This window comes from Scardinius erythrophthalmus (assembly GCF_964197995.2).
Source record: "Scardinius erythrophthalmus genome assembly, chromosome: 6".
NCBI lineage: Eukaryota > Metazoa > Chordata > Actinopteri > Cypriniformes > Leuciscidae > Scardinius > Scardinius erythrophthalmus.
This window is the reverse complement of record NC_138226.1, coordinates 1,965,829-1,980,212: the sequence shown is the minus strand read 5'-3', so window position 1 is coordinate 1,980,212 and position 14,384 is coordinate 1,965,829. Positions and strand designations below refer to the sequence as shown.

The 14,384-nt window shown below is 36.4% G+C and overlaps 1 protein-coding gene across 1 annotated transcript in view; it reads right to left on the bottom strand.

Moving 5' to 3' along the window:
* Positions 1–14,218, bottom strand: part of septin10 (septin 10) — a 25,707-nt gene extending 11,489 nt beyond the window's left edge. The window contains exons 1-5 of the mRNA XM_081369379.1: positions 13,698–14,218; positions 12,036–12,150; positions 9,043–9,238; positions 7,429–7,615; positions 30–191 (exon numbers count right to left, since the gene is read on the bottom strand). Coding sequence (XP_081225505.1) covers positions 30–191; positions 7,429–7,615; positions 9,043–9,238; positions 12,036–12,150; positions 13,698–13,727 — 690 coding nt within the window. The 5' untranslated portion in view covers positions 13,728–14,218. The remainder of the gene's footprint in view (positions 1–29; positions 192–7,428; positions 7,616–9,042; positions 9,239–12,035; positions 12,151–13,697) is intronic.
* Between the last annotated feature and the right edge of the window lie 166 nt (positions 14,219–14,384).

Sequence of the window (14,384 nt, the reverse complement as noted above, 5' to 3'; positions counted from 1 at the left end):
TTTATTTTAATGTGATCTTCATAACTCACATTCATCGCTGTGTTGATCTTCGCCACCGTTTCATCATCAATCGGGAACTGGTAGATCTGCACGCCGTTGCTGACCAGCTCGCTCATGATCTTGATCTTGAACTTGTGTAACTCGCTCTTGGAGATGGTGTCGGCTTTAGCGATGACGGGAATGATGTTGACCTGAGAAACAGAAGTAGAGCGAGAACAGACTCAAACACGAGAACTAAACACAGAGAAACCACAGGTTCGGTTTCAGAACAAACACTTCAGACATTCCTTCTGCTTACAGAGAACAAAGATAGTCTCTATTCAAACAAAGCCCAACCTTAATTACTATTATTATTATATTACATTTACAGTTATTCATTTAGCAGACGCTTTTATCCACAACGACTTACAAATGAGAACAATAGAAGCAGTGAAACTAACAATAGGACAACAACAATATGCAAGTGCTATGACCCTTCCCAGTTTAATCTAACATGTATTTTTTTTAAGTGACTGTATCTGTAAACTTAAAATCTGCGCTGCTGCTTCATCACACTGAATTAGAGGATTTTAAAAATAAGTTTTCCAGCAGGTTTACTCAATCTCAGACATCTGGTCCAGACATTGAGCAGATAAAACAGTCCTGACCGCTTCCTTCAGCCACAGAAGGTCAGAGCAGGAATAATCTTATCTACTCGAGCCTTCAGGTCATGTCTGAACCGTCTGGTATTTACAGGTTTAATTTACAACAACAACCCAGAATGCACGACTTTTCACGTCAATTAACCCTCCTCCTTTTATGTTAAAAAACTGGGTCAAATTGGTTTCCATGCAATTTGGCTAAAAATGGCACTATGAAAAACACTAAAACATCTATTTCTATTGTGTTAGAGGTCAAAAATTGTTATGTTCAAAATTAGCTGCACAAACATGACCACTTGTAGAGACTATTTGCACATTGGGATGCAAATAACTACAAGTATAAATAATATCTAACATTATTTATACTTTGTGTAATAGTATTAATTGCTATTTTGTACTAATTCTAGGCCTACCTTTTTGTCTGGTTCTCAAACCGCCGGTAAAATAGATTTTCACATTTCTTCAAGAAACCAGCAACAAAAAGTAAACTTAAAGGGGTGGTTGATTATGATTTGACTTTTCTAACTTTAGTTAGTGTGTAATGTTGCTGTTTGAGCATAAACAACATCTGCAAAGTTACAACGCTCAAAGCAAACAGAGATATTTTCTTTTTTTTTTAAATCACTTTTTAAAGACTACAACAAACGGCTGGTAGAGACTACACAACATTCCTCCCGGGTTAGTGACATCACCATCCCTAAAATGTACATAAACCCCGCCCCCGGAACACGGTTTATAGATTATCAAGACAGAATATAGGTGTGTTCGACATCGGCTGCGGCTGGATGCACCCGATCGGCGAGAGTAGCCGCGTGCAGGCGGGGAGGAGCTGCAAACGGAGACGTGAAGTCGGACACTTTCTGGTTCCCGTAGTGACCGCTCACGTGGTGTTTGCATACTTTACCATAGCTGAAGTGAAATAAATGCAATATTTGCCAAATAATACACAGATGTTTCAGAGACATTTTCATTCAATACTTTATGTAGCCTACTGCTTCACACAGCGTCTGTTTGAACAAGAATAAAGTTCAACATAAGCTACTATCAATGAAGTGGAGTCTACGTTTTTTAATCAGTTTTATTTTGATAAACATGACACAATATAACATTGCAACTACATGACAAGAGTGTTTACTGTTATAAAAAACTGATTTGTGCGCTTTAGAGGAACTAAAGGTGTTTGAATAAACACGCAACACATGTGATCGTTGTCATGCAATGGATCTGGCCAATCGTGGAACAGCTGTGTCGTCATCAGAGCTCCTGCAGCCCAGTGCAGCCGCTCTTGAGAAGCTGCGCTGGCTGAGTTCTCCGGCTACTCTCGAATCGCTCTCGCGGTACTTTGATGGCATACGTCACAGTCACGTGGCGTCGGCGCTGGATCAAGTCGGACAAAATTTCTAACCGGCATGCACTGCTTCAAGTCAGCCGCCGATCGGTCTGCGCAGAGCTGCATGAAGTCGAACAAGCCTAATGTTTTTGAAATGTTCAGTGCATGTGTGTGAGGTAAAAGGACACAAGCTGTTGAAGCTCCGCCCCCCTCTGTACCGGAAGCAGCAGCTCATTTGCATTTAAAGGGACAGACACAAAATGGTGTGTTTTTGCTCACCTGCAAAAAGTGATAATTTTAACATGCTATATAATATTTTTGAGCTAAAACTTCACATACACACTTATTTTACATTTTGTGAATAGGGCACCCCTTTAAGTTTAATAAGTTCTGATGCATTTAATATTTTAGTGTTTAACAAGCTACAATAAAAGGTTTTTTGTTTTTTCAAAGTGTTGATTTCTGTCAAATTGCATGGAAAACCAATGACAAAATACAAAACAAACAGGCCTGTCATGATTATTGATTAATCGTCTGATTATGGAGCTAGAAGAGTCTCAATAAAGATAAATGCACAAACTGCATTCACATATGCACACACAGGATACACAAATGCACACACATGATTCATAAATACACACACAGGATACACAAATGCGCACAAAATTCACAAATGCACACACAGAATTTAAAAACCACAGAAGATTCACAAATGCATACAAAATTCAGAAATGCACACAAAATTCATAAATACACACACAATTCAGAAATGAAAACAAAATTTACAAATGCACACAAGATTCACAAATGCTCAGGACAAGATTCAGAAATGTATTTCTGATGCACACACAAATATATCTTGATTTACAAACTGCTTGCGGTCTGTGAACTTCACTGCATTTGTGTGTGAATTTTGAGACTCCCCTGACTTGGCTCGACACACAAATGCCTTTTTTTAAACAGGGAATGACCTGTGACCAATCAGATACCTCCCTTGTTTTAGCCAATCACAAGAACGCACCCCACGTGGGGGATTGTTTACTTGTAAGCCAATCACATGAAGTGCGGGTGCGAGCGCTAGAGCGAGGTGGGTGGAGTTCTGCCAGTTGGTTGAGACCGGCTTCTTAGGCGGTGGGCCAAGTCCGTCTATCTCGTTTAGTTTTTGATTTGACAGTTACTCAGCAGCTGTGTGGCTCATTTTTGTCTGTATGAATAAGATTAACGATTGTTTCCAACGCCAATTGTTGCACATTAAAGTATAAAAATAGATTTCATTTCGCTAGCTGATCACAAACGTTGGCCGGAGTGAGATCCAATCAACGCTTGTGTTGTTACCTTGTTGAATAGATTTGGCCAATCACGTTATTCGTTGAACCGGCGTCGCGTCAGTTTTGAGTCTAGTACAGTCTACAACCCAACCTGAAGAGACCGGTGTGTCTCGGCAAGACAACGTCAAGGTAAGATTTGTTTTACAATGATTATACACCCCTCTATCTTAATGCTTTTCATATAAGTTGTATTTAAGACTGCAAGCTATAGTTCACCGTGAATATATGCGTTGTCGTTGATGATAACAGTAACGTTAGCCACGAAAGAATGTTGGTAAGTGGAGCAGTAAAGCTAACGTTAGGTCTAACGGTATGCTGCTTAGGCTAATCCAAAATAATCATTCGGTACATACACAATAAACTAAGCAAAGAGTATTCAAATACGGGATTATTACGGGAAAAATTTTAAACGGGAAGACAGCAGGAAATAAGTCTGACTAAGGGAGAATCACGGGGTAAACGGGAGGGTATGTCCAGGTTGGTTACAGCAAGCTACCTAGGCTACAAGTAAGCTAGACTAATTATCAGCTAAAAAGAGTGCAAACCAAAATAAAGAATGATTTCAAATCAACTTTATAGTGGTAGTCATGGAGTTATTTAAGCCAATTATGGTTGATTGTCACAGTTTATACAATGACACAATTCTGTGCATGGTAGCTTACATCTGTCAGTGGTTGGGCTTCACCTACACAACAGAACAGGTATAAGATGGAATATGGTGGAAAAATATTTTAGTTAAAGATGGCTGTTTTTGAGCTATTTTTTTTTATTTGTGGTCAGAACTGCAGTAGTCTTAATACAAATGTCAAGATGAAAAATGTGATTGAATATTATCTAGTAATGTGCGCTTTCTGTGTTTATTTATCTGAATATAATTCAGTTGTTTATCTAACACGGACAGGACAACATCATATCTCTCCACACCCAAATGACTACAGAGGTGATCGTTGACAATCATCACATCAACAGCACCATGATGGAGCAGGTCAAGATCACAGAGTTGCTTAGTATCCACATCACAGATGACCCATCTCGATCTATCGACACCACCAACAGAACCTGGCCAAGAAAGTCCAAAAACCTCTGCACTTCCTCCCACAGTTGAGGAAGGCTCATCTCCCAAAAATCCATCCTCTTAACTTTCTATAGGGGAATCATAGAGAGCCTCTTCCTTCCACCCCCACCCTCCAGTAACCTAAGGGCAGCTGATTGACTCTTGCACAAATACACTGGTAGTTTACACTATGATGCTGCTACATTGTTTTATTTTTAAATTTGCTATGAACATTTGACCCCACTTACACTGCCTTTGCTACTTGTCATGTCATCCACTTACACAATAATACTATATTAATTAGGGATAAGGCACGATTTTCAAATATTCGATTAGCTGATTTTATTATAGAATAGGATGTGCGGGATGATTGTCTTTAAAAAATCCCCATGTTTTAGTTGTGGTTATAAGTTGCAATCCTAAATTCACCTAAAATTTTTATACATTTAATAAATATATTCTTAATATTTGTTGTTTTTGTGTGTTTGAGCGTATATATCTCAATATTAATTTTGAGACTTGAAATGTAAACTCTCAAGGGTTGGATTTCTAAATATATGTTGGTTATGTGTCTATTCAGAATGACTTCTGAGCAGCAACCTTTTTTTTTTGGGGGGGGTATGTCATGTATGCATCACTTACATATCATTATTCATTCACGTGAAAACATGTTTAACAGTACCAGACATTAGGAAAATATGACATACGGATGTGCCGTTACAGTCAAGTCAAGTTTATTTATATAGCGCTTTTCACAATAGAGATTGTATCAAAGCAGCTTCACAGTATTAAATTAAAATAATACATCAATGTTTGTTTCTAGTGGAAAACGTCCACGTTTGGTAATGCTGATCAATAGTATTGTTGATTGATTAATTAAATTAAATATCCCCAACTGAGCAAGCCATAGGCAACAGTCCATTGCATTAATAAAAATAATTTGTGTGTAGGCTACATTGAACAGACTTTGCCCAACTTGTCTGGGAAAAGGGAGTTACAGGGCTTTTAACATTTGAGGCTAAACGGATAAAACACCTAATTTTTAGCTCAGTATTACTGAACTACATTACTAAAATTACATTTTTAATGATTAAAGCAAAATGAAAATTTCAAGAACGCAGCTTCCTGGTCACTGACAAAGATTACTGCCTCCGCCGTAGAATCTGTGTTCATTATTTACATTGGTTGTCAAGGAAACGGGAGGTTTTCTAATGTTATGATTAGTACTCCTGCTTACTTGCCGGTTTAAAAAAGTAAGAGTTTGTAAGGACATTTTGCGTCAAATGTGCAAACAACAAAGTTGGAAACAATGTCTGCAGTACGTATACGATTTTATTACATGGCCTCAGCAAAAAAAAAAAACGTACACAGCTGAGAGGTAAGTATTAAATTCGTAATTTCGAGGTCCGGCCCACCGCCTACCATTTTGAGGTCTCAACCATAGACTGTAAAAAATGGTCTCAATCAACTGGCAGAACTACACCCACCTCGCTGTCGCGCTCTCGCTCGTGCCCGCACTTCATGTGATTGGCTTACAAGTAAACAATCCCCCACGTGGGGTGCGTTCTTGTGATTGGCTAAAACAAGGGAGGTATCTGATTGGTCACAGGTCATTCCCTGTTTAAAAAAAGGCATTTGTGTGTCGAGCCAAGTCAGGGGAGTCTCAAAATTCACACACAAATGCAGTGAAGTTCACAGACCGCAAGCAGTTTGTAAATCAAGATATATTTGTGTGTGCATCAGAAATACATTTCTGTATCTTGTCCTGAGCATTTGTGAATCTTGTGTGCATTTGTAAATTTTGTTTTCATTTCTGAATTGTGTGTGTATTTATGAATTTTGTATGCATTTGTGAATCTTCTGTGCTTTTTAAATTCTGTGTGTGCATTTGTGAATTTTGTGCGCATTTGTGTATCCTGTGTGTGTATTTATGAATCATGTGTGTGCATTTGTGTATCCTGTGTGTGCATATGTGAATGCAGTTTGTGCATTTATCTTTATTGAGACTCTTCTAGCTCCATATCTGATCATGGGTATTCGATCTAATCGCAATTAAGATAACCGTGTGCCGTTTACATTTTAATCACATTTAGCCAAAGAATATAGAAAAACATAGTTATAAAGAACACAAGGATTATCAAAAGGTCTTCGTTCATATGAAATGGTTTGTGGGTTTAATCAGACTGCATTGTTATATTATATTATGTATCATGAAATATTGTCGAACTGTGTCAAAAATTTGCATGCAACACACATGAACCTGAATGAGAAATATACACAAACATTTAAAGAAATAAACAGTGTTTCAGTCAGTTTGAAAATCGAATGTGGGTCAAACTGATCCAAACACAATAGGGTTAAAGAATCATGCTGAAATAAATTGATTTACGTTTTAAGGGGTGGTTTAATGCCCTTTTCAGATGCAAAATAAGTCTCTGATGTACCCAGAGTGTGTGTGTGAAGTTTTAGCTCAAAATACACAGATATTTTTATATAACATGTTAAAATGTTATCACTTTTTTAGGGTGAGCAAAAATGTGTCGTTTCTGTGTGTGTCCCTTTAAATGCAAATGAGCTGCTGCTCCCGGCACAGGGGGCAGAGCTACAACAGCTTGTGTCCTGAAAATGTCTAAAACTTTTAGCCTTTTATGTTTAAACTGGAGTCAGACAAAGATGGAGAGACTCAAGAAGAAGTGACAACATGTAGACAACATTTCTGAATGGTTAGTTGATGAATGTATGTAGCTTATGTGTCATTGATTAGCATATTCAGTCATGATAATCTATAAATCGTGTTCAGGGGGCGGGGTTTATGTAGATTTTAGGGTTAATGATGTCACTAACCCGGGAGGAATGTTGTGTAGTCTCTACCAGCCGTTTGTTGTAGTCCTTAAAAAGGGATTTCTTTAAAAGCATATATCTCCCTTTGCTTTGAACTTTAAGCGTTGTAACTTTGCAGATGTTGTTACACACTAACTAAAGTTAGAAAAGTCAAATCATAATCAGCCATCCTTTTAACTTGTGAACGTTGGCTGTTAGTTTCAAACGCATTTGTGTAAAACATGACGGTCTAACCTTACTGTCCAGCTTCTTCATGGTGACCAGATCTAAGGATTTGAGCGAGTGTCCAGAGGGAGCGATGAAATACAGGCAGGCGTGGATCCGGGAGTCGTGGTAGTTATGAAGAGAGCGCTTGATCTTCAGCTCCTCTTGTAAGTACGACTCAAACTGTGTGTCAATGTAATCCACTATGTGCTGGTAACTGGAAGAGAGGCAGAACTTCAATACATGCACAAATGTTTTTTTCTTTTCTTAAATATGATTTTTTTTTATTAAAAGTGAATGAATGTAAATAATGTAATACAACAATGGTGCATCACTATCAAATAAAAAAGTGCATCCAAACACAATTGCACAATTCTAAACACTCTCCCTGTCTGCCATTGGTCATGGTAAACAGGAAGAACTGACCACTCCCACAAACTAATTGCCATTGGTTGAGCCAGCAAGGTAATTTACATAATGCTATAATCAAAATACTGTGGGTTTTTGTGCAGTCGAGCAACAGTTGTATCCGCATACATCCAGTACAGTGATATATACTGTAGCAATATTTACTTAAAGCGATATATAGTTTATATTTTTCAACTGCTTTATTTTGTTTTTTATTAAATGCACAATACTAGAGGGAAAATAGAAAGGTGAATCGTATGCGTGTGTGTATATATATAAACTTTATATATTGTGTGTGTACACTTTATATATATTGTGTGTGTAAAACAGGAGCATTTCAACTGCTTTATTAATTATATAATTGCAAAATAGAAACTAATATCACCCAGCTTTAAACTACTAAATGCGACTATAAGGCATGAGGAAATTAAGATATTATAAGCATTAAAGCTGCTTTGAAACATTGTGTATAAATTTGACCTAAATAATGCATACGGACTGATGCAATATCTTGCTGAATTAAGTTAAGCAACAATTGCATTATTCAGGTCTGGCAATTTCGGTAACCCCCCCCCCCAGAATAGATCAATTTCAATTTATAAGATATTTTAAATGGTCAAATTTATTGTTTTAGTTTGATAGAAATTGAACTGAGCCAGAGAGAGCCGTTGTCATGTATAGGTATGAAACAGCTTCACAAACAGTCTTTTCAACCACACTGTATCATTATTTCTGTCTTATATTAATTCGTATCATCACAGAAGTACTAGATAAAAGTTTATAATTCAGATATAAACAACACTGATGTTTACGGTAGTGATCGTAACAGAGTAAATGAACTTTTGGAAGCAACTTGTTGCTTCAAATAATCAATTACATCGTTACACCAGTAGGTGGCGACAAGTGACTTAAAAAATGTGAGTCATTTCATTCAAGAGATTCGGTCAAAAACGCTGATTCATCCAGTAAAGTCATTATAAGGGAGTCATTGAATCATTCACTCAAATGGATTTTTTTAAAATAATTCATTCAAAATAATTAAATATTTTATTAAATAGACTGCAGCAATTAACATTTTGTAAGAACATCTAGTAAATTACATGCTATTTTGTTTAGTTGTCTGTTTAGAAACGTGATCTCAATTAAAAAAACTGATTATCAATTTATCCAGAATTGTGCAGCTCTTAAGTGCATGTTCACATAGTAAATGTTATTAATGTTATTAACAGGACTGACCTCTCCTGCTTGTTCATCTGATCGCCAAAGCCGACGGTATTAACCACAGTGAGCTTCAGACGAACATTACTCTCCTGAAGATCGTACGTCTGCGCTCGCAACTTCACCTTCGGTTCAAAATGAGAAGACTCGAAATTCTCAAAATTAGTGTTGAAAAGCGTGTCCATCAATGTTGATTTGCCAATCCCAGTTTCGCCTGTGAAAAAGAAAGATTTACGATATAAATGCTACTGAATTCAGAAGTATTTGCTGTATGCACTCATATTCACGACACAGAACTTGTTCAGGGTGGACGTGAATGCTTGAAGCCACAGCAATATCGAAGCTTGTTTCTGTAAAAATAAAATAAAAAAGGTAATTGCGACTTTTTATTTCACAATTGCTTTTTTTTCTTAGTACTGCGATACAAACTCATAATTCTGACTTTCTTCCTCGCAATTGCGAAATTATTTCCCCCCGATTCTGACTGTTTTCTCAGAATTTATATAAACTCGCAATTCTGACTTTTTTTTCTCGCAATTACGAGTTTATATCCCACAATTCTGAGTTTTTCTCGCAATTCTGACTTTATATCCCACAATTTTGACTTTTTTCTCACAATTCTGACTTTATATCCCACAATTCTGACTTTTTCTCGCAATTCTGACTTTATATCCCACAATTCTGAGTTTTTCTCGCAATTCTGACTTTATATCCCACAATTCTGACTTTTTTCTCACAATTACAAGTTTATATCCCACAATTCTGAGTTTTTTCTTGCAATTACGAGTTTATATCCCACAATTCTGACTTTTTTTCTCACAATTACGAGTTTATATACCACAATTCTGAGTTTTTTTTTTTTTTTTAGCGGTAAAAATGCTATATAGCTGCTGTTCCATTAGAAATCAGACCATTCTGCTTTACATCTTAAAATTATACAATCTAATTTAAATTAAAAACAACTGCTCAAGTTACATGTGTGTAGCATTTTTGTTTGGATCGTGAATTTAGTAGTTGCCTCTAATTTCAAATGGATACAGATTTTTTGTCAAAACTAGGGTTGTAAAGGGGCGGAAAATTTCCGGTAAATTTCCATGGGAAGTTAAGCTGGGGAATTTTGGAAATATTCATTACCACGGCAACCGCTTGCGCGTCCACTCTGAAAGTAACTGTACACATAAGAGACGGATAGATACATTATTAAAGGTTATTTCTATTCGTTAGAATATTGATATATGAACTTGTTGTCAAGTAAGCCCCGTTGCGAGCATGTGTGTCTCTCTAAACTTTCAGTGTGCTGCACTGCTCTAGTTGACTTCTGCGCCTTCCCCCCGAAAATATCACGTTAATTTTGAAAACGTAATTCCTTTTGTGGATCCTCTTGGTCTTTCTTCATGTTTCTTTGACAAATATCAGTGTCTCAGAGTTAACCACGCCTACTTATTTACATGTCGCGGTATACACGTAATAAAAAAATCTGTTACGGTTGACATTTTCTTCCGCTGTAACGATATATACCGTCATACCGCCCAGCCCTACTTATGTGGTAAATAAAGTTATGCTAGCTTATTTAGCATCTAACTTATCAGCTTGCTATCTACTAGATGAATACATTTGTATGTGATATTTTCAATTTAAACTTTTAATAAATATATTTCCCCATAATATTATCAAAACTTACTTCACTTTGTTTAGTCCACAGGCTCAAATGTGTGCCTTCAATAGTCTTGTGCTTTGAGCTTCTGTACATGTGATGGAGGCATGCAAAGTGCCAGTAGGGGGTGTGGTCTCAATAGCCATGCAGTAGTGAGTGTGCTATGTGCATGTGATTGAGGAATGGCATGGATATGCAAGTGTATTTGAATGGCATCTGTTTGTTTTAGTCAAGATTATGCTAAAATATACTTTCCTCAACTATATTTAAGTTCCCTATAAGAGCCAACCTTCGACTTTGAAAATTCCCAGTTTATTCCCATTTATTCCCATAAATTCCTGTTAATTCCCTTAAATTCCCATGGAAAGTTTCCATCTTTGAAAATTCCCAGAATTTTGCAACCCTAGTCAAAAGCCTGTAATATAACACATTTACTTAAATTAACTTAAAAAAAAAAAAAAAAAAAAAATCGCTAACCAGTATCGGAATTGGCCAATTTGCTTGTAAAAAAAACAAACAAAAAAAACACTTAATTGGTCATGAAAAATCATGATCGTTTCATGTTTTCTTTCAATTGCAAGTTTATATCCCACGATTCTGACTATTTTCACACAATTGTGAATTTATTTCCAACAATTCTGACTTTTTTCTCACAATTCTGACTTTATATCACACAATTCTGACTTTTTTTCCGAAATTCTGTGTTTTTATCCCACAATTCTGACTTTTTTCTCACAATTGCGAATTTATTTCCCAAAATTCTGACCATTTCCTCAGAATTGTGATATAAACTTTTTTCATGCAAAGACTTGTAGGACATAATCAGGATTGCGAGAAAAATCTCAGAATTGTGAGATAAAAAGAATTGTGGAGTATAAACTCTCAAATGCGAGAAAAAAGTCAGAATTGTGAGTTTATATCCCACAATTATTCTAATGTATTATAATATAAGATATAAACTCGCAATTCGGAGAAAAAAAAAACAGATTTGTGATATAAACTCGTATATCTGACTTTTTTAATGCAAAGACTTGTAAGACAAAATCAGGATTGCGATCACTATTCTGAGGAAAAAAGCCAGAATTGTGAGATAAAAAGAATTGTGGAGTATAAACTCTCAAATGCAATAAAAAAGTTTATATCCCACAATTATTATAATATAAGATATAAACTTGCAATTCTGAGAAAAAAAGCCAGAATTGTGAGATAAAAAGTGCCCGAATATTCCGAGCCAGAAACAAGCAACCATAAAAATAATAAGTCTACCTTTTTAAGTTCATTTTTGACAATCGCTTCTGTCAGTCAATTCAAAATACCATAATGCACATCTCTAGTACTTTCCTGTCATTTTTCTTACCAATGCAGAGGATGTTGAAGCAGAATCCCTGACTCGTGGACTTGTTCACCAGCTGATCTGGCAGACTGTCAAACCCAACATGGCCTGATAGAGCCAGCGGACGGGCGTTCTTGTCCTGGAAGAGACGAGTGAGTGAGAACATGACCGAGAAAACCTCGCTGAGACACTGACCGCTGCTAAATGCAGTTTTGGAAACCTACCGAGAGCTACAAGCTGCTTTTCAAACTCTCAAACATGTCTCGATTGACTCCAGTTAATAATAGATGTCATAACTCATACTTAACACAGTTTCACATCTTTCAATTTTAAAAGATTCTCAATGTGGTCTCAGACTTCTAGTTCTGCTGAATATTCTATATAACCATAATTGATTCTAAGGATGCACTGATATGAAAATTTTGTCTGATACCGATAATTTCTTTATGTTTGAAAGCCGATAATATTGTATGATAAATCTAAATCCAAATTTTTATATAATTTGTGAGAGCCTGATTACAAAAACAAAAGTCTCATCATGCAGACAATTATAAAAATGTTTTTATTATAATTGTGTGAGCCGATTTGAAGTGATTCCAATCATATTTCAAGCAATTCAAAACCATCATGTTGAACAGTGCGCATCTGAAGTGTCTCAGCTCTTTTCTTAATTTTCTTATCGGGCCGATAACCATGACATTAAAAACGAACATGCCTAGGCTATCAGCAGATAGTGTTATGGTGGCCAATATATCATGCATCCCTAATTGCTTTAACAGAAAACGTCAAATATTCCTAACAGGTTTAACTTCACAGACTAGTCTAGAAAACTTCTATAAAAATTATAATAATAATAAATAAAAAACATCAACTGAAATATTATCAACTATGTTTCCACCATTGATAATAACTGAGTATCAAATCAGCATTTTGTAATGATTTCTAAAGGATCATGTGACACTGAAGACAGCTTTGCATTCAGCTTTGCATCACATAATTAAATTATATTTTAAAGTACATTAAAATAGAAGACCATTATTTAAAATGTTAATAATATTTCTCAATATTACTGTTTTTCTGTATTTTTGACCAAATAAATGCAGCCTTGATGAGCATAAGAGACTTCTTTCAAAATTCTCATTAAAAATAGTAATGTTTACAAACTTTTGACCAGCAGTACTGTATTTAGATTCCACATTCAGATTCATACATCAGATATGTATTCAAATAGATAAATCGGATAACTCTATTGGAATCGATTATTTGGATGTTTGTATTTTGATTGATAAATATATTTAAGTTCCTCATTCAGATTCATAAATCAGATACATGTATTCAAATTGATAAACCAGATAACTCTGTTCGAATTGATTATTTGCATGTTTGTATTTTGATTGATTATTGATACATATATTTAGGTTCTTCATTCAGATTCATAAATCAGATACGTGTATTTAAATTGATAAATCAGATAACTATATTCGAATCGATTAATCGGATGTTTGTATTCATGTTGTTTGTGTAAAAGAGGAGAGCGCGCGCGCGCCAGTGAGTGAAATAGTTGAGCTCAGGTCCAGACACTCCCAAGCGCGCTCACGCCAACTCACTCCCACTTGTCCCAAACTTCACACAGTCATAGAAACAAGAAAAGAGTCAGAACCTGGAATATGTTGATCTCAAACGTACCATCTGTCGAACCACATCAGGGGATGCCATTTGCGCGCAGGAAAATTGCAAATATTTGGTGAAATGTCGGTTCTCTTTCGGGTGAGAGTCAAAAGTTGCTGTGACCCGCCTCGTCCAAATAATTCCAGCTGACACACCACTGGGAACATCTGCGCTACCATTTCGCAGTTTTTGAGAGGGTTTTGTCTGAATTTTAGTCGACAGAGTATAACGACTTCACGTGCCAAATATGTTAGCGATCACTTTCATTTACATGTATAACATTTTAACCCAAACGAAAGCTACAACGCATTGTCGACTTCATTAAATAATAGCTCTAATGCTCAGAACATTCTCAAACCCCCTTGTCCCAGCAAAGTGGTACGTTCCAAGTACGGACTCGCCCTTGAGTGCTGTAGAGATGTAACTGGAATCCATTTAGGCTCAACCTGAAGCCGCCTGCAGTGTTAACGCCGAGCGCGTTTGAGCCAGAATGAAGGTTTCTGTACTCCAGTTTCACATTAGTGATTCTATTCTCCCAGGAGGAGTTGCTAGGATGCAAACATCATTATAAGCTCTACCGACCCCTATCTGACACACCGCGTACAGTACTCAATCTCATCTACAACCTGCTTTTAATATAAGACGCCCAGACAAACGATTTATCGATGTCCGATGACGTTAATTTATTCATTCGCTTATATAAAT